The following is a 20,153-nucleotide window of genomic DNA, read 5'->3' as shown; positions in this document are numbered from 1 at the left end:
TTTGGTTTTTCTTTCTTTGCTGCCATTTTCTCCACACTTTCACTTTCAATTTGTTATGGTTTCTGTGTTAGTGACTTTGTTTTTTCTCTACCTTTTTAAAACTTTTCTGGAGAGGGCTGGTATTCCTATCGGTCACTACTCCATCACGTGACTTCCTCTGGTGAGGCTAAATTTGAAGTATTGTGTGCAGTTCTAGTCACCGAACAAAAGGAAAGATACCAATAAGATAGAAAGAGTTCAGAGAAGATTTACTAGGATGTTGCCCAGTCTTCAGGAACTGAGTTACAGGGAAAGGTTAAACAGGTTAGGATTTTAAACCCTGGAGTGTTGGAGATTGAGAAGAGATTTGATAGAGGTATTTAAAATTATGAGGGGGACAGACAGAATAAATGTAGACAAGTTTTTTTCCACTAAGGGTGAGTGAGATACAAACCAGAGGACATGGGTTAAGAGTGAAAAGAAAAAGGTTTAGGGGGAACATGAGGGGGAACTTCTTTACACAGAGAGTGGTGGGAGTGTGGAATGAGCTGCCAACTGAGGTGGTGAATGTGGGCTCACTTTTAACATTTAAGGTACATGGATGGGAGAGGTATGGGGGGACTATGGACTGGGTGAAGGTCAATGGCAGAATAATAGTCTGGCACAGACTAGAAGGGCTGATAGGCCTGTTTCTGTGCTGTTATGGTCTCAGGTTCTAATTATCCCCGGCACATAGTGTTGGAACTAAGAAACGCAGTCTGCCTACAGAGCGATTTATTGTTAGACACTCTGTTCCATTGGCCACTTTAAAATGGACTGTGAAGGGAAGGTGGGTGTTTCATAGTGTCCTGCAGACATCTCTTTGCATGAAGATTGGTGAATATTTATTATTTATCTCATGTATTTATTGTCTTTTTTAATTCAATTAGATTTACCATTGGAGTTTTTTCAGTTTGGTGCAGAAAGTAAGAATTTCGGGGCATATTTACATTGTAAAATGCCTGTCAATGAACTCATTATAATTCTTGGAAATCTTTAATACTTTGTCCAGTGACAAGGATTCTTTTGCAAAGATCAACTGGTTACCTCCAACATTCATACCATTGCACAATTTACAGAGCGCAGGGTTACAAGGAATTAGCTCCAAGAAACGGCGAGTGTTCAAGTGGGAGGGGTTCATTCATGAGCCTGATGGCTGCAGGGAAGGCACTGTCTTTAAGCCTGTTGGTATGTGATTTCACACTTTTGAGCAGTCTCCACAATGGGAGGAGAGAGAAGAGAGAGTATCTGGGTTGGGATGGATCCTTCAGTGTGTTGTAGGGTGAAGGAGGATCTGTTTTGAGGGGAGTCACTTGATGGAGTCGTGGCTGGTCGAGTGGAACCAGCCCTCTCCAGAGAAAAGAAAAAAAAGTTTGAAAAAACAGAGCTCAATAAACATAAAATACAGGAAGAGAAAGATAAAGTTTCAGAGAAGAGACAGAAGATGGGACCCAAAAGAGAAATCATAAGAATAACAGAGAAAAGGGAAGAAGGAAAATCACTGAAGAAGAAAGAAGAAGGCCTTACCTGCACATTGGAGCAGAGAGCCACCGTGGAGAAGAGCGGCCGATCTCTGATGTTCGTGAGTCCCCAGAGGAGTGATGTCCTCCTGACCGTCGGACTTCAAAAATGGCTCTCAGAGCCAAGAAGAGGTGTTCAACTGCACCTGCGCGAAGAGTTGCACGTGCGCCGTGAGCAAGTTAAAGAAAAGGTGAATGCCAGTGGGAGGGGGACTCAGCTGAGGAGCAGCCAGCTGAGAGATGCCCAGTCTCAGGGCGTTCAGCTGGGGGAAGCAAACAAGAAAGAAGAGTGGTGAGAAAGAGAATGAAGGGCAGGAAGAGGATGAGCGGCAACGGGGCGACCGGCAGGGGGACAACCTGCAGCAGGGGGCTCAGCAGTGGGTCGACCTGCAGTGGGACCCCCATCAACAGGTCGACCTGCAGCAGGAGGCCCAACAATAGGAGACACAGCACCTGGAGGCCCAGCAAGGATACAGAAGAAGCTCACCAGAGAAGGATGAAGATACACAGATACAGAGAAGAGAAGAAGATGACACAGAAGAAGAGGAAGAAGACCAAGAATTTCAAAGGAAAGAAGGTAAATAGAAGGACAAAGTTTAGATAAAGCCTTTTTCAAAGAACGTGAGGTCATTAAAAGAATGTCTATCCATTAGAATTTAGTTCAATTAAAAGAAAAATGAAAAGAGCTGAAGACAGAATGCAAAGCTTAGAGTTGGTCATGACTGAAATTGGGAAAAGAGTAGAAAATGTGGAGGAACGAGAAATGGAGATAACTGATTTAAGAGGGAAGTTGGAAGAGAGCAAAAAAAAAAATTAAAGAGACACAAGATTTAGTCACAAAAATTGACGTATTGGAAAACTACAGTAGGCGAAACAACATAAAAATAGTGGGTCTGAAAGGAGGGAAAGAAGGGTCAGATATGAAGGAATCTATAAAAGGATGGATCCCGAAGGTGCTGGGAACGACAGATTCACATGAAGAAATAGAAATCGAAAGGGCACATGGAACGCTAGTACTGGAACCGCCACCACATCAAAAACCGAGATCCAAATTGGTAACATTTCTAAGATAGACGACAAGAGAGAACATACTGGAGCAGGAAAGAAAGAAGGTTAGAGAAGACAATAAGCCATTGGAACATAAGGGACAAAAAATATTTTTTTTTCCTGGTCATAAGCTTCGAACTTTTAAAGAAGAGGAAGAAATTCAACACGGTGAAAACAATCTTATGGAAGAAAGGGTATAACTTTATATGAAGACATCCAGCAGTACTCAAAGTATTTATTCCTGGTGAACGGAATAGACTGTTCTCGGACCCAAAGAAAGCCCAAGAATTTGCTGATCATTTGCAGGACAGGAGAAGAGGAGGAGGAGTGACAAGAATGAAGACCAGCAAGAAAATATACAAAAATATAAAGATAATATATAAAGATTTAAAGATGGATAAGAGAAGGGGGAAAAAAAGAGAGAGAGAGAGCTTTGTTATGTGTATAGGAAAATAGTGTTCTATGGGGGGGCTGTGGGGTGAGAATAATGGTCACTGCGAAATCAGTTGACACTTGCGAGTAAGTTTGCAAACTGAATGGAAAGGGGAGTTGTGGTTGCCGTCAAGGGACAAGGGGCAATCCAAGGAGGGGAGGTTCATTTGGGGTTAAAGGGTTATTGCTTGTGGGGATTGTTGGGGTATTTCATGTCTTAAGTGCGTTGTCATATACTGAGATTAAAAAGGAAAACTTAAAAAAAGAGTCATGGAAAAAAGGGGATGGAGGTGGTGAAGAGGCGGGAAAGAGTGAAAATAAAGATATAAGATGGCCACGTTGGACTATAGGACTATAAACATTAATGGAATATATAACCAAGTTTAAGTGTATCCCATTGGGAAAAAAAAAATCTCATATAATTTAAAAGACAAAGTTCTAATGATTGGGGAAACCTGGGAACCATCTATGGAACATAACAGAAAGAGCAGGCCTTGGACCACCACCACCTAAAATGATAAGAAGATAAACACGATCAGATTTAATGTGAATAAGTAGATGATACGACTTTTTTGTCTGTATTCCTTTTGTAAAAGATATTGTTTTATTGTATTTTATATGTTCAATATTTACTGTTTTTGGAGGGGGGTGGGAAGGGGGAAGGGAGGGATGGGGGAAAAAGAGAAAATGTCACTGTGAATATTTAAAGAGATGCATCTGTAAATATATTGGTTGATATGGTTAGTGCGATAAATAAAGAATTACAACAAAAAGGAGGATCTGTTTTTAAAAACCATATAACCATTTACAGGACAGAAACAGGCCAGTTTGGCCCTTCTAGTCCATGCCAAACATCTTCTCCCACCTTGTCCCACTGACCTGCATCTGGCCCATAAACCTCCACACCTCTCCCGTCCATATACATATCCAACCTTTCCTTAAATATTAACATCGATCTCGCTTCTACCACCACTGCTGGAAGTTCATTCCATACCCCCCCCCCCCCACCCTCTGCATGAAGAAATTCCCCCTCATATTTTCCCCTAAACTTTTCCCCTTCTACACTCAATCTGAGGCCTCTTGTTTGAATCTCCCCCACTCTCACTGGAAAAAGCCCTGTCCAAATTGACTCGATCCGTCCCCCTTATAACTTTAAATACCTCTATCAAAACATCCCTCAACCTTCTATGCTCCAGGGAATAAAGTCCCTGTTTAAACTTTCCCTGTAACTCAAACCCTGAAACCCAGGCAACATTATCGTAAACCTCCTCTGCACTCTCTCTATACTGTTTATATCCTTCCTGTAATTCCCAAGACTGTGTTATATGGCGAGCTCTCCACTGGCCACCATGACAGAGGTGCACCAAAGAAGAGGTATAAGGACTGCCTAAAGAAATCTCTTGGTGCCTACCACATTGACCACCGCCAGTGGGCTGATATCGCCTCAAACCGTGCATCTTGGCGCCTCACAGTTTGGCGGGCAGCAACCTCCTTTGAAGAAAACCGCAGAGCCCACCTCACTGACAAAAGACAAAGGAGGAAAAACCCAACACCCAACCCCAACCAACCAATTTTCCCTTGCAACCGTTGCAACTGTGCCTGCCTGTCTCGCATCGGACATGTCACCCACAAACGAGCCTGCAGCTGACGTGGACATTACCCCTCCATAAATCTTCGTCCGCGAAGCCAAGCCAAAGAAGAAAAAAGAAAAAAAAAAAATTCGGCCACCAAAACTGCACACAATATCCAAATTTGGCCTCACCAATGCCTTAGACAATATCAACGTAACATCCCAACTCCTGTGTTCTACACTCTCATTTATGAAGCCAACGTACTAAATGCCTTCTTCACCACCCCGTCCACATGCGGTTCAACGTTCAGAGTATTATGCTCCGTGACTCCTAAATCCCTTTGTTCCACTGCACTCCTCAATTGTCGACCATTTAACGTGTCTGTCCTATTTTGATTAACCATATAACCGTTTACAGTGTGGAAACAGGCCATGTCGGCCCTTCAAATCCACAGCACTAGCTCCCCTCTCCCACTCTCTGCCCATAACCCTCCAACCCCCTCACCTCCATGTGCACATCCAACCATCTCTTCAATGACAGAAGGGACCCTGACGCTACTATCTCTTTTGGAAGATCATTCCATTCTGCCATCCTCTAATATTTCTCCTAGTTTTCCCCCCTTACTCATGCCCTCTTGTTCCAACCTCCCCTGCCCTCAGGGGAAAGAGTCTATGTATGTCTAGTCTATCTATTCCCTTCTGTCATTTAAGAGAAGGTTGGATGTGTACATGGAGTTGAGGGGGTTGGAGCGGAAGGGTTGAGCAAGTGGAGTTGTTGAAGTGAACTGGTGCAGACTTGAAGGGCCAACATGGCCTGTTTCCACACTGTAAACGGTTATATGGTTAAGTATAATTATTAATTACTACATTATTTTAGATCTCTAGTCTTTTGTGTGCATTAATTTCCTTTGTGGGCTGGCTGCAAAACGTGAACATATGCACAGCTTAGAGGAAACTGCTAACAAGCCAAAATGAGTTTTTTGAGGTGATAAAGGTTATTGATGATGGTCGGGTGGTAGATATTGGGTCTAGAGATTTTAGTAAGGCATTCAACAAAGCTCCCCCATGGTGGACTTGTTCAGAGAGTCATTGGGCATCAGACCCATGGAACCTTGTCTCTGAGGATTCAGAATTGGCTTGGCTGTAGAAGACTGAGGATAGTAGGAAATGGAATGTTTTCTGCCTGGAGGTCAGTTGTGCCATATGGATCTGTTCTGGAACCCTTCCTATTGATGATTTTTATTAATTACCTCGATGAAGAAGTAGAGGATGGGTCTGTAAGTCTGTAGATGACACAGGGTTGGAGGAGTCGTGCATGGTGTAGAAGGCTGTCATAGGATATAATAAGATATAGACAGGATACAGAAGTTGGGCAGGGAACTGGAAGAAGGTGTTCAGTCCAGATAAGTGAGGGGTGATGCTCTTTGGAAAGTCGAACTTGAAGAATGATTAAATGGTTAATGGCAGGATTTAAACAGTATGGAAGAACCGAGGGATCTTAGGGTTCAGGTCCATAGGATCTCTCAAGGTCACCATCCAGGTTGATAGGGTGATTAAAAAGGACTATGGTGTGCTGGCCTTTATTATTCAGGGGATTTAATTCATGTCATGAGGTCATATTGCAGCTCTACAAATCTCTGGCGAGACCACACTTGGAGTATTGTATTCAGTTCTGGTCACCTCATTACAGGAAGGATGTGGAAGCTACAGAGAGGGAGCAGAGGAGATTCACCAGGATGTTGCCTGGATTGGAGAAAGTGTCTTATGAGGCAAGGTTAGCAGAACTGGGTCTTTTCACTTTGGACCATAGAAGTATGAGAGGAGACTTAATAGAGGTCTACAAGATTCTGAGAAGCATAGATATGGTGGACATCCAGCACCTGTTTCCCAGGGCAGGATCAGCAAACACCAGAGAAATGTATTTAAAATGAGGGGAGGGAAGTTTCAAAGAGATGTCAGGTGTTTTTTTGACGCAGAAGAGTAGTGAGTGCCTGGAATGCATTGCCAGGCGGAGGCTGGAACAAGAGGGACATTCAGGAGACTTTTAGACAGGCACATAGATTTAAGAAAAATAAGAGGGTCATGGGTGTGTGATTGTTAAGTAGGTTTATGTAGGTCACACATCGTGGGGTGAAATGTTCTAGGTTCTATTTTCCACAGTTGGGAGGTCAGGGTTCGATGAGTGTACCAGACACTCCACGACCTCTCTCAACAACCTCCTCCTGGGTGGGGTCTTCCCAGCTAAGATGGTGGAAAGTAGGTTAAGCCTTTGTCGGAGTGTTTAATTGGTTGTACTTATTTTCTATCCAGAATGATTATGGAATTTATTATGGGAAAGTTAGATGGTTAATTATCACATTGATAAAATTTAATGATCTAAACAAATATTGTTAAATAAACAAATATTAGGTTTTTGATTTGCATTTATATTTAATGTGTGATCTGTGTATGATGTTGTTTGTTCTATTAGCCAACTGTATGTAGGATTTATATGTTAAACTCTAAATGTATTATGTGATAATAATGGGATATTTATCTCTCAATAAAAATATTTTAAAAAGTAGGTTGACCACACCTCTCACAGGAGTTCCCAACCTTCCCTCTCCCTCCTCACACTCATCTGTTCACCTTCCCTCTGAACCAAATCTCCAGAGGAACCTCATGCTAACATCAACCCCTAAGTAATCTCCACACCCCTCCTCTTTAAACCCCCAGTGATCCAGTCTCCACACCCCTCTTCTTTAAACCCCCAGTGATCCAGTCTCCACACCCCCCTCTTTAAATCCCCAGTGATCCAGTCCCCACACCCCTCCTCTTTAAACCCCCAGTGATCCAGTCCCCACACCTCTCCAGGTTGGAGAATAGTATAGTGTAGTTGGTATAGGTGAGTGACCAATGGTCAGCACTTGCTCAATGACTGAATGGCCTGTTTCTTTGCTGGCCATCAAGGCCAGTTCCTGCCTGAAGCAGTCGTGCTCAAGTTAATGTTTGTCTCCTCAAGCAACCGTCAAACTACTTAAAAACTTTTATTAAATGCAAATATTTCGATGCTGTTGATTAAAATTGGGCAGGAAGGAACGTTTCTGACAACACAAGGCATCGAATACCAAACATTTTCCAGTTAATCACGCGAAGAATTTACAGCAAACCTGCCCCATATCTGCACAGCAGAAGGCATGTGTTAAGAGTTTGAAGTTTCCAATAGTCATGCAGGTGATTTGTTCCAACACCACATGGCGTGGGGCCAGTGACTGACGCAGAGACAAGAGTGCAATGAACCTTCAATCACAGCCTGTTGGAAGGGGAGGAGAGCGGACTGCCCCCTCTAAGGGTGTGCTCCATATTCCCCAACATCATCACCCTGTCTAGCGGACTTCTCCTAGTCCTGCTGCTCCCTGGTTACAGGATGATGTCCCAGCCAGCGATCACGAGGACCACATGGCATTGTGGAACAGTGGGTACTGCCACTGTCTCCCAGCTCCAGGGACATGGGTTTGATCCCCTTCAAAGGCGCTATCTGTGTGAAGATTGCATGTTGTCGCTGTGACTGCATTGGGTTCAATCCCCATCTCTAGTGCTGACTGTGTGGAGTTTGCATGTTCTCACCATAACTGTGTGGGTTTCCAATAGGGGCTCCAGCTAACTCCCATGTCCCACACGTGTGTGGGTGAGGGGGAAGATCTGGGGTGGGGGAGGATCTGGGGTGGGGATGAGAATCTGGGGTGGGGGGAGAAGCTGAGGTGAGGGAGAATCTGGAAGGGCGGCTGGAGGGAAAGATGCAGAATAAAATACATGGAGGAATGGAATGCTGTCAAAGTTGCCATGGACTCGATGGGCTGAATATGCCTGTAAGATTTAAGGAAAATAGTAAAAATGTTCCCCCCCACCCACACAGAGGGAGGGGGTGTCCTGAAACTCACCCCCATTCCCCGCAGAGCCCAGGCCAGAAGGACATCATCAGAATGGCAGCAGTGGTGAAACGTTGTACTCTCCTCCCAGACAAACATGTCTCAGACACCCCCATCTCACTCAGACCCCTCCCCGGTCTCAGCCAGACCCCCTGTCTCAGACACCCCCCTCAGCCAGAACCCCCGTGTCAGTCAGACGCCCCCCCCATCTCAGACACCTCCCGTCTCAGTCAGTCACTCCGCATCTCAGATACCCCCATCTCAGATGACCCCCATCGAGAAACATGCGTCTTGGACAGGACCCCACCCCCCGGACAGAACCCCTCCTTGGACAGACCCCCCTCCCCTCGCCTCGGACAGATCTGTCTTGGACAGACCCCTCTCATGGCACCACTGAACTGAAGACAATACTCTGGGGCATTTTTCTGGAGCCAGTGCGGACAGCACTGCAACCATCAGTACCCTCTTGCATAGCCGACAAAATAGGACCTGCGCCTTGCTCCAAGACTTCCCAAAGTCTCTCCACGTACAGATGTTTGTTTATGCGTGACTTGAGTACATTAAGGGTTAAGGAATGGTATGAGAACCACTGCTTGACATTGCCGGTGCTATGTGACTGTGGAGAAGCTCCAGGTTAGTGACCCTCTTCCTTCTCCCAGTTCGTCTTTCTCAGAATCTTCATCAGGGTCTTGCTCATGAAGTATGGCCTTTCCTCCGAGCCGTCGTTCCTTTCCAAGTCTTCCACTGCGGACAGGACGTACAGGGGTGACTCCCACACAGTTTACACTGCGTTTCTCAGCGTACCCCAACTGCGTTCCTCAGCGTATCTTGACTGCTCACCCACCCTCCCCACCACGGTTACGATCTCGACCTCCTGTGTTGCCTGTGTGGTGTCTGCACGCTCTCCCTGTGACAACATGGGTTTCTCCCCAGGGGGGCTTGATTCCCTCCCACATCCCACAGATCTGTGGGGGGGAGGTGATGGGAATTTGGGGAGAATGGGTGACAGAGGGTATCCTTCTGAGGGGATGGGATTGCTTTGTGATGTAGTAAAGACTTGATGGGTCGAATGGCCTCCTTCGACGTCACATGGAAATTGTGTAAAACTGATAACGCAGGTTCCCTGCTGCCAGACTCACAACTTTCTTAGCCATTCAATGTTATTGAAACAACCCTGTAGACCAGTGAAGAACATCAGAGAGACTGGAGGGGGAGGTGGGGTGTTGTGGGGGGGGATTGTCAGGAGGGGTGAATGTTCATGGAGTGAATGAGGGGGTACTTGTATAATGATGTGTGTTGTGGTTGGAGATGGGATATGTGTGTTCTCGAGATCCATCTATCCTTGCTGGGATGTTCCAGTTCCTGCTCCCACTCACAGCCCTGAATGCTCCAAGTATCTGCACCCACCTAATGCACTGGAGCCTCACTGTCTTGACTGGTGTATGAGGACGCTGGGATGTTGGAAGCAGGTGCAGACCCCTTGGTTCCCCACCGTCCCGCCCTGTGGCCTTAGAACATCACGGACACTGCATCTCCTTTGCGGGACCACAGCCAGGAGTCCCACCCTCACCTCAGTACTGGGACAGCACGGACCTACAATCCCACATGTGGTTGTCCGGAGAAGCGACCGTGCCCTTCTCCCCACCCCCCTGTGTTCCCCTCCCGTGCTACACTGGAGCTTCCTCAGGGGGCAGGGGATGGATGGGCGGGCACAGGGGCTGCAGCAGGTGCTATCCATTGGCTTTCCGCACGGTCTGCTCCTGGCGGCACAGGATGCGGTGCAGGTCCGGAGACATGAAGTAGGGCTTGCTCACTGAGCCATCGTTCCGTTCCAGGTCTTCACCTTGGGAGGCAGCAGCAGGGCGGCAAGAGAAGGGGCGAGAGTGGAAGAGATAGGGTGGGGGAGAGAGAGGAAGGGGTCGAGGTGAGGAGATAGGAGGTGGGATAGGAGGAGGTGGGATAGGAGGAGGAGAGATAGAAGGGGAGAGAGAAAAGAGGGGGAGAGGAAGATGGGGAGAGGAGGGAGAAACAGGAGGGGAGAGAGAGGGAGGGGAAGAAGAAGGAGGAGAGAGGAAGGGGAGAAAGGAGGGAGAAGATAGCAAGGGAAGAGATGAAGGGAGATACGAGGTGGGGAGGGAAAAGATAGAAGCAGAAAGAGGGGGAAAGGGGAGAGATAGGGGGAGAGGAGTGTGAGAGTGGGGGGAAAGAGATGAGGGGAAAGGAGGGGATGAGGGAGAGAGGAGGAAGAGGCGATAAGGTGGAAGGTGGGGAGGGTAGAGATTGGACGAGATTGGAGGGGAGTAATGGCAGAGACAAAGGGAGAGAGATGGGAGCCGGAGGAGGGGAAAGAGTGAAAGGGTGGGAGAGGTGGGGAGGAGAAATAGCAGAACAAGGAGAATGGTGGGAAAGAGGAGAGAGAGCTAAGAGGGGAGGGGCGAGGAGGGTGGACAGAGAGGGAGGGAAGAGGGGGGGTGAGGAAGATGGATGGGATGGGGAGGAAAGGGAGAAAGGGGAGGAGGGTGGGAGAGGGGGAGAGCAGGAATTGCATGAGGGGGAAGGGAAGGGGGGGGTGCAACGAAATAAAATAAAATTGAAAGAGAGATGGCGAAATGAGGAGGGGGGTGACCAGAGATAAGCATTGGAAGGATTTAGTCGGCAGATTTGAAACGAACTCCTTGCACAAAACAACAGTAAAGGAGGGCAGGCAGTGTTACTGAAGGGGTCAGGGCCGAGCATAAGGTGGGTGGGGGTCACACCTCCACCCATCGGGAAGAGGAGACTGACCCACAGAGACCCCCACTGCCTGGCAGCTCCTCGAGGACTACAGGTGTCAGGACACAATGCCAGCAGGTGTTCCTCAGTCACAGCCACAGCTGGCAGAGAGGGCCCGGGGAGGGGGTGGGGGGGGCAACCAGAGGGTCCATGATCAGTCAGAGGGGCAGTTGGTCAGCAGGGAGGTGCCTGGTGGGTTAAGGGGGGGGGGGTTCAGTGGGTCAGAAGATTAGGGGGTCATTGGGACAGGGGGTCAAGGGGATCAGTGTTTGGGGAGGATCAGTGGTGTTGGAAGGACTTGGGGGACAGTCTCCAGGGAAGCCCATTGACCCTGGGGTTGGAGCTGTGATCCAGCCGTCATCCAGTTGGTGTGTGCAGTGCCTTTGGGGGAGGTCATTTACCCAGCGCTTCAGCCACCCTCCCCACAAGCACCTCCCTCCCCACAATCACGTCCCCCAACCCTCATGAGGACAGAGTAAGTCACAGCCCAGCACTCAGCTGAGCCTCAATAATTTAACCCCCCCAGCCTGGGGTAGGGCCACTAGTACGCCCGGAGTCAGAATGGGAGTGTGCCCAGGGTAGGGCTGGCAGGGTGCCCGGGGTCGGGATGGCAGGGTGCCAGCGTCAGAAGGCAGGGTGCCCGGGATCGGGACGGCAATGTGCCCAGGCTCGGGAGAGCAGGGCGCCCAGGCTCGGGACAGCAGGGTGCCCAGAGTTGGGCTGACAGAGTGCCTGGGGTCAGGACAGCATGGTGCCTGGGCTCGGGATGGCAGGGTGCCCAGGCTCGGGCCAGTGGCCGGAGAGAGGTGTGACCCCAGGTAATCTGTCGAGGGTTATAGGTGTACTCACAGAAGCAGAGGAACAGAGTGTCCACACACATTGCATACACACTGAAGAAGCCGTGTGCAATCAAGTAGGAGCCAAATATCACTGTCTGAGGGAAGGAGAACAGTCAGTCAGGGTCTGTAGGACCAGGAGTAGCGGAAAGCCCACCCTCAGTCGTCGGTTGGCCCAACATCAACACCAATCCAATTCCCAGCCCTTGGGTCCACCACCTCCTCGACCTGGTCATCCAAGGTGCCCCCGACCCCCTGCCGCTGTTACACACCATGATCCACCAATAGAGGTGAGGCTGCTATTCTCTCCCTCGACCCTGATATCCTGGCAGAGGCTGAGCTCTGACTGGCCACTGAGCAAGCAAGGGCACCTCCTGGTCCCGCCTCCCAAGCCCTATAGCAGGTTTATGGCATTTGCTGCTTGTAGTTATGTTTACAGAGTCATATAGCACAGAAACCAACCCTTCGGCCCATCGTGTCCCTGCTGCCCATCAACATCAGTCCCATTTCCCCTGCAGTAGGATCCTATCCTCAGTACTTGGTCTGTTCTTGTCTGTCAATAACTCTGAACCCTCCACCTCCCCTGCAGTGAGTTTCAGATGTTGACCATGGTCTGTGGAGAACTCTCCCCTCAATGGGAGGAATGCTCTCTCCCTGTCAGGTCACTCCTTCACCCCAGCCTCTCTCCCCATAACGTCCAGTTTCTACCCGCCTACACTGACGTGATGGACAAGGGGGCTGGTCCACGAAGTACGAACCGCCAGAGGGACCCAGTAATAGTTCAACGACGGTGCTTCCCCTGCCACGATGGTTATCCGGCGTGTGAAGAAGAAAAATGCCAGGACTCCTGTGAACAGAGGAAACGTAAACTGTTAATGGAAGGAAGGTCGGTACCTGACAGACGTTTGCAGTGGGAACAATGGATTTGCAGGTAGGTTGTGCACACTCCATACACAGTCTGTATAGTTCATACAGAGTCCACACACTGTACACACTCCATACACAGTCTGTATAGTTCATACACAGTCCACACACTGTACACACTCCATACACAGTCTGTATAGTTCATACAGAGTCCACACACTGTACACACTCCATACACAGTCTGTATAGTTCATACAGAGTCCACACACTGTACACACTCCATACACAGTCTGTATAGTTCATACAGAGTCCACACACTGTACACACTCCATACACAGTCTGTATAGTTCATACAGAGTCCACACACTGTACACACTCCATACACAGTCTGTATAGTTCATACAGAGTCCACACACTGTACACACTCCATACACAGTCTGTATAGTTCATACAGAGTCCACACACTGTACACACTCCATACACAGTCTGTATAGTTCATACAGAGTCCACACACTGTACACACTCCATACACAGTCTGTATAGTTCATACAGAGTCCACACACTGTACACACTCCATACACAGTCTGTATAGTTCATACAGAGTCCACACACTGTACACACTCCATACACAGTCTGTATAGTTCATACAGAGTCCACACACTGTACACACTCCATACACAGTCTGTATAGTTCATACAGAGTCCACACACTGTACACACTCCATACACAGTCTGTATAGTTCATACAGAGTCCACACACTGTACACACTCCATACACAGTCTGTATAGTTCATACAGAGTCCACACACTGTACACACTCCATACACAGTCTGTATAGTTCATTCAGAGTCCACACACTGTACACACTCCATACACAGTCTGTATAGTTCATACAGAGTCCACACACTGTACACACTCCATACACAGTCTGTATAGTTCATACAGAGTCCACACACTGTACACACTCCATACACAGTCTGTATAGTTCATACAGAGTCCACACACTGTACACACTCCATACACAGTCTGTATAGTTCATTCAGAGTCCACACACTGTACACACTCCATACACAGTCTGTATAGTTCATACAGAGTCCACACACTGTACACACTCCATACACAGTCTGTATAGTTCATACAGAGTCCACACACTGTACACACTCCATACACAGTCTGTATAGTTCATACAGAGTCCACACACTGTACACACTCCATACACAGTCTGTATAGTTCATTCGGAGTCCACACACTGTACACACTCCATACACAGTCTGTATAGTTCATACAGAGTCCACACACTGTACACACTCCATACACAGTCTGTATAGTTCATTCTGAGTCCACACACTGTACACACTCCATACACAGTCTGTATAGTTCATTCAGAGTCCACACACTGTACACACTCCACACACAGTCTGTATAGTTCATACACAGTCCACACACTGTACACACTCCATACACAGTCTGTATAGTTCATACACAGTCCACACACTGTACACACTCCATACACAGTCTGTATAGTTCATACACAGTCCACACACTGTACACACTCCATACACAGTCTGTATAGTTCATACAGAGTCCACACACTGTACACACTCCATACACAGTCTGTATAGTTCATACAGAGTCCACACACTGTACACACTCCATACACAGTCTGTATAGTTCATTCAGAGTCCACACACTGTACACACTCCATACACAGTCTGTATAGTTCATACAGAGTCCACACACTGTACACACTCCATACACAGTCTGTATAGTTCATACACAGTCCACACACTGTACACACTCCATACACAGTCTGTATAGTTCATACAGAGTCCACACACTGTACACACTCCATACACAGTCTGTATAGTTCATACAGAGTCCACACACTGTACACACTCCATACACAGTCTGTATAGTTCATACAGAGTCCACACACTGTACACACTCCATACACAGTCTGTATAGTTCATACAGAGTCCACACACTGTACACACTCCATACACAGTCTGTATAGTTCATTCAGAGTCCACACACTGTACACACTCCATACACAGTCTGTATAGTTCATTCAGAGTCCACACACTGTACACACTCATACACAGTCTGTATAGTTCATACAGAGTCCACACACTGTACACACTCCATACACAGTCTGTATAGTTCATTCAGAGTCCACACACTGTACACACTCCATACACAGTCTGTATAGTTCATACAGAGTCCACACACTGTACACACTCCATACACAGTCTGTATAGTTCATACAGAGTCCACACACTGTACACACTCCATACACAGTCTGTATAGTTCATACAGAGTCCACACACTGTACACACTCCATACACAGTCTGTATAGTTCATACTGAGTCCACACACTGTACACACTCCATACACAGTCTGTATAGTTCATTCAGAGTCCACACACTGTACACACTCCATACACAGTCTGTATAGTTCATTCAGAGTCCACACACTGTACACACTCATACACAGTCTGTATAGTTCATTCAGAGTCCACACACTGTACACACTCCATACACAGTCTGTATAGTTCATACAGAGTCCACACACTGTACACACTCCATACACAGTCTGTATAGTTCATACAGAGTCCACACACTGTACACACTCCATACACAGTCTGTATAGTTCATACAGAGTCCACACACTGTACACACTCCATACACAGTCTGTATAGTTCATACAGAGTCCACACACTGTACACACTCCATACACAGTCTGTATAGTTCATACAGAGTCCACACACTGTACACACTCCATACACAGTCTGTATAGTTCATACAGAGTCCACACACTGTACACACTCCATACACAGTCTGTATAGTTCATACAGAGTCCACACACTGTACACACTCCATACACAGTCTGTATAGTTCATACAGAGTCCACACACTGTACACACTCCATACACAGTCTGTATAGTTCATTCAGAGTCCACACACTGTACACACTCCATACACAGTCTGTATAGTTCATACAGTGTCCACACACTGTACACACTCCATACACAGTCTGTATAGTTCATACAGAGTCCACACACTGTACACACTCCATACACAGTCTGTATAGTTCATACAGAGTCCACACACTGTACACACTCCATACACAGTCTGTATAGTTCATTCAGAGTCCACACACTGTACACACTCCATACACAGTCTGTATAGTTCATACAGAGTCCACACACTGTACACACTCCATACACAGTCTGTATAGTTCATTCAGAGTCCACACACTGTACACACTCCATACACAGTCTGTATAGTTCATTCAGAGTCCACACACTGTACACACTCCATACACAGTCTGTATAGTTCATACAGAGTCCACACACTGTACACACTCCATACACAGTCTGTATAGTTCATACAGAGTCCACACACTGTACACACTCCATACACAGTCTGTATAGTTCATACACAGTCCACACACTGTACACACTCCATACACAGTCTGTATAGTTCATACAGAGTCCACACACTGTACACACTCCATACACAGTCTGTATAGTTCATACAGAGTCCACACACTGTACACACTCCATACACATGCTGTATAGTTCATTCCGAGTCCACACACTGTACACACTCCATACACAGTCTGTATAGTTCATACAGAGTCCACACACTGTACACACTCCATACACAGTCTGTATAGTTCATACACAGTCCACACACTGTACACACTCCATACACAGTCTGTATAGTTCATACAGAGTCCACACACTGTACACACTCCATACACAGTCTGTATAGTTCATACAGAGTCCACACACTGTACACACTCCATACACAGTCTGTATAGTTCATACAGAGTCCACACACTGTACACACTCCATACACAGTCTGTATAGTTCATTCAGAGTCCACACACTGTACACACTCCATACACAGTCTGTATAGTTCATTCAGAGTCCACACACTGTACACACTCATACACAGTCTGTATAGTTCATTCAGAGTCCACACACTGTACACACTCCATACACAGTCTGTATAGTTCATACAGAGTCCACACACTGTACATACTCCATACACAGTCTGTATAGTTCATACAGAGTCCACACACTGTACACACTCCATACACAGTCTGTATAGTTCATACAGAGTCCACACACTGTACACACTCCATACACAGTCTGTATAGTTCATACAGAGTCCACACACTGTACACACTCCATACACAGTCTGTATAGTTCATACAGAGTCCACACACTGTACACACTCCATACACAGTCTGTATAGTTCATACAGAGTCCACACACTGTACACACTCCATACACAGTCTGTATAGTTCATACAGAGTCCACACACTGTACACTCTCCATACACAGTCTGTATAGTTCATACAGAGTCCACACACTGTACACACTCCATACACAGTCTGTATAGTTCATTCAGAGTCCACACACTGTACACACTCCATACACAGTCTGTATAGTTCATACAGAGTCCACACACTGTACACACTCCATACACAGTCTGTATAGTTCATACAGAGTCCACACACTGTACACACTCCATACACAGTCTGTATAGTTCATACAGAGTCCACACACTGTACACACTCCATACACAGTCTGTATAGTTCATTCAGAGTCCACACACTGTACACACTCCATACACAGTCTGTATAGTTCATACAGAGTCCACACACTGTACACACTCCATACACAGTCTGTATAGTTCATTCAGAGTCCACACACTGTACACACTCCATACACAGTCTGTATAGTTCATACAGAGTCCACACACTGTACACACTCCATACACAGTCTGTATAGTTCATACAGAGTCCACACACTGTACACACTCCATACACAGTCTGTATAGTTCATACAGAGTCCACACACTGTACACACTCCATACACAGTCTGTATAGTTCATACACAGTCCACACACTGTACACACTCCATACACAGTCTGTATAGTTCATACAGAGTCCACACACTGTACACACTCCATACACAGTCTGTATAGTTCATTCAGAGTCCACACACTGTACACACTCATACACAGTCTGTATAGTTCATACAGAGTCCACACACTGTACACACTCCATACACAGTCTGTATAGTTCATTCAGAGTCCACACACTGTACACACTCCATACACAGTCTGTATAGTTCATACAGTGTCCACACACTGTACACACTCCATACACAGTCTGTATAGTTCATACAGAGTCCACACACTGTACACACTCCATACACAGTCTGTATAGTTCATACAGAGTCCACACACTGTACACACTCATACACAGTCTGTACATATTTCATACACAGCTTATATACACTTTTCACAGTTTGTATAATTCATACACAGTCTGTACACAGTCAGAATGCTGTCTGTACACAGTTGGAATGCTGTTTGTACACAGTCTGTACACAATCAGAATGCTGTTTGTACACAGTCAGAATGCTGCTTGTACGCAGTCTGTACACAAACAGAATGCTGCTTGTACACAGTTGGAATGATGTTTGTACACAGTCAGAATGCAGTTTGTACACAGTATGTACAGTATGTACACAGTCTGTACACAGTCAGAATGCTGATTGTACACAGTCAGAATGCTGCTTGTACACAGTCTGTACTCACACAGAATGCTGCTTGTACACAGTTGGAATGCTGTATGTACACAGTCAGAATGCAGTTTGTACACAGTATGTACAGTCTGTACACAGTCAGAATACTGTTTGTACACAGTCAGAATGCTGTTTGTACACAGTCAGAATGCAGTTTGTACACAGTATGTACAGTATGTACACAGTCTGTACACAGTCAGAATGCTGTTTGTACACAGTCAGAATGCTGCTTGTACACAGTCGGAATGCTGTTTGTACACAGTCAAAATGCTGTTTGTACACAGTCAGAATGCTGCTTGTACACAGTCAGAATGCTGTTTGTACACAGTCAGAATGCTGCTTGTACACAGTCAGAATGTTGTTTGTACACAGTCGGAATGCTGCTTGGACACAGTCAGTATGCTGTTTGTACACAGTCGGAATGCTGTTTGTACACAGTCAGAATGCTGCTTGTACACAGTCGGAATGCTGCTTGGACACAGTCTGTACAGAGTCTGAATGCTGTTTGTACACAAGGCCCTGCATTGGACCCACTGCAACTGAGCCTCATTAAAGCAAATGACGAAATGCTGGTTACAGAGGCGGGTTGGTAGGAGCACGTTGAAGTTGCTGAGGGCCGGGGAAATTATGCCAGAGCTCGGGGTACTCCAGCTGCAGGAGGAACAGTGGGTTGCAGAGGTGAGGGGAGGGATGGGGCAAGAGATGCTGGGTCATCCACTGATAGGGAACGGTTTCACCAGGAACCAGTCGGAGGAGGGGAAGAAGGGTCTCAACTCAAACCCCTTCTGGCCATTCCTCTTCCCAGATGCTGCCCGACCCTCGTTTATTTGTTGAACTAGGGAACTGGAGTGATTGTGGGAGAGTGGAATGTGTGTGGGGAGTAGAGGCTGACTGCAGGCTCTACAAAGCACTCATGCTGTCTAATACAGCCTCCTCCAGTGCTGTGTCAGTCCTTGACACCGTGGAATGCCTTTCTAGGAGAATTTGAGGAATTCTATGTGGTTAATGTGATTTAGGAGAATTAATGAGAGATTGCAGTGACATATGGACTTACCCACACCCCCAACAATCAAAAGCTTGCCCAGAAACAGCAGGAAGTCTGTCACTTTATCCAGTACTGCAACCCTGCAAGGAAATCAAACACTCGATTCAGGAATCAAAGCAGAAGTGTGCTGTTCCACAGATCTCCGAAACCATAACAATCCCACAGCCAGGTGCAGACTACTGTCCAAGTATTCCAGGTCTGTGAGTGTATGATGAGATGGTGTGGAGGAAGCTTCACTGTGTCTGACCCCAGGAGGGTGTGATGGGATGGTGAGGAGGGAGCTTCTCTTTGTGTCTTACCCTGGGAGTGTGTGATGGGACGGTGTGGAGGGAGCTTCACTCTGTGCCTGACCCTGGGAGTGTGTGATGGGATGGTGTGGAAGGTAATTCACTGGTTGGGGTTACAGGTGTAGGAAGGGTGAGATGGAATTTGTTTAAACATGAGGACGACGGGCAGGGGCACAGCGTTGGTGCCTGTCCTGTTGGTGACAATCTGGTGCAAGCTCTGGCTCCATCCTGGGCCTCCATCTGGATGTTC

At 46.8% G+C, this 20,153-nt stretch overlaps 1 protein-coding gene across 2 annotated transcripts in view; it reads right to left on the bottom strand.

Annotated features, from left to right (window-relative positions):
* Positions 1-8,835: 8,835 nt before the first annotated feature.
* The window catches only part of LOC138764083 (choline transporter-like protein 5), an 84,806-nt gene continuing 73,488 nt past the window's right edge, over positions 8,836-20,153 (bottom strand). The window contains exons 19-22 of one of the 2 annotated variants that reach the window (XM_069939410.1): positions 19,626-19,696; positions 12,862-12,950; positions 12,117-12,201; positions 8,836-9,239 (exon numbers count right to left, since the gene is read on the bottom strand). In XM_069939410.1, the coding sequence (XP_069795511.1) occupies positions 9,130-9,239; positions 12,117-12,201; positions 12,862-12,950; positions 19,626-19,696 (355 nt within the window). In that variant the 3' untranslated portion in view covers positions 8,836-9,129. Of the gene's footprint in view, positions 10,339-12,116; positions 12,202-12,861; positions 12,951-19,625; positions 19,697-20,153 lie in introns of both variants that reach the window. The other variant, XM_069939409.1, reaches the window with a different exon arrangement.

Source organism: Narcine bancroftii, chromosome 5 (assembly GCF_036971445.1).
Source record: "Narcine bancroftii isolate sNarBan1 chromosome 5, sNarBan1.hap1, whole genome shotgun sequence".
Classification (NCBI taxonomy): Eukaryota; Metazoa; Chordata; class Chondrichthyes; order Torpediniformes; family Narcinidae; genus Narcine; species Narcine bancroftii.
This window is presented reverse-complemented; position numbering and strand designations above follow the sequence as displayed.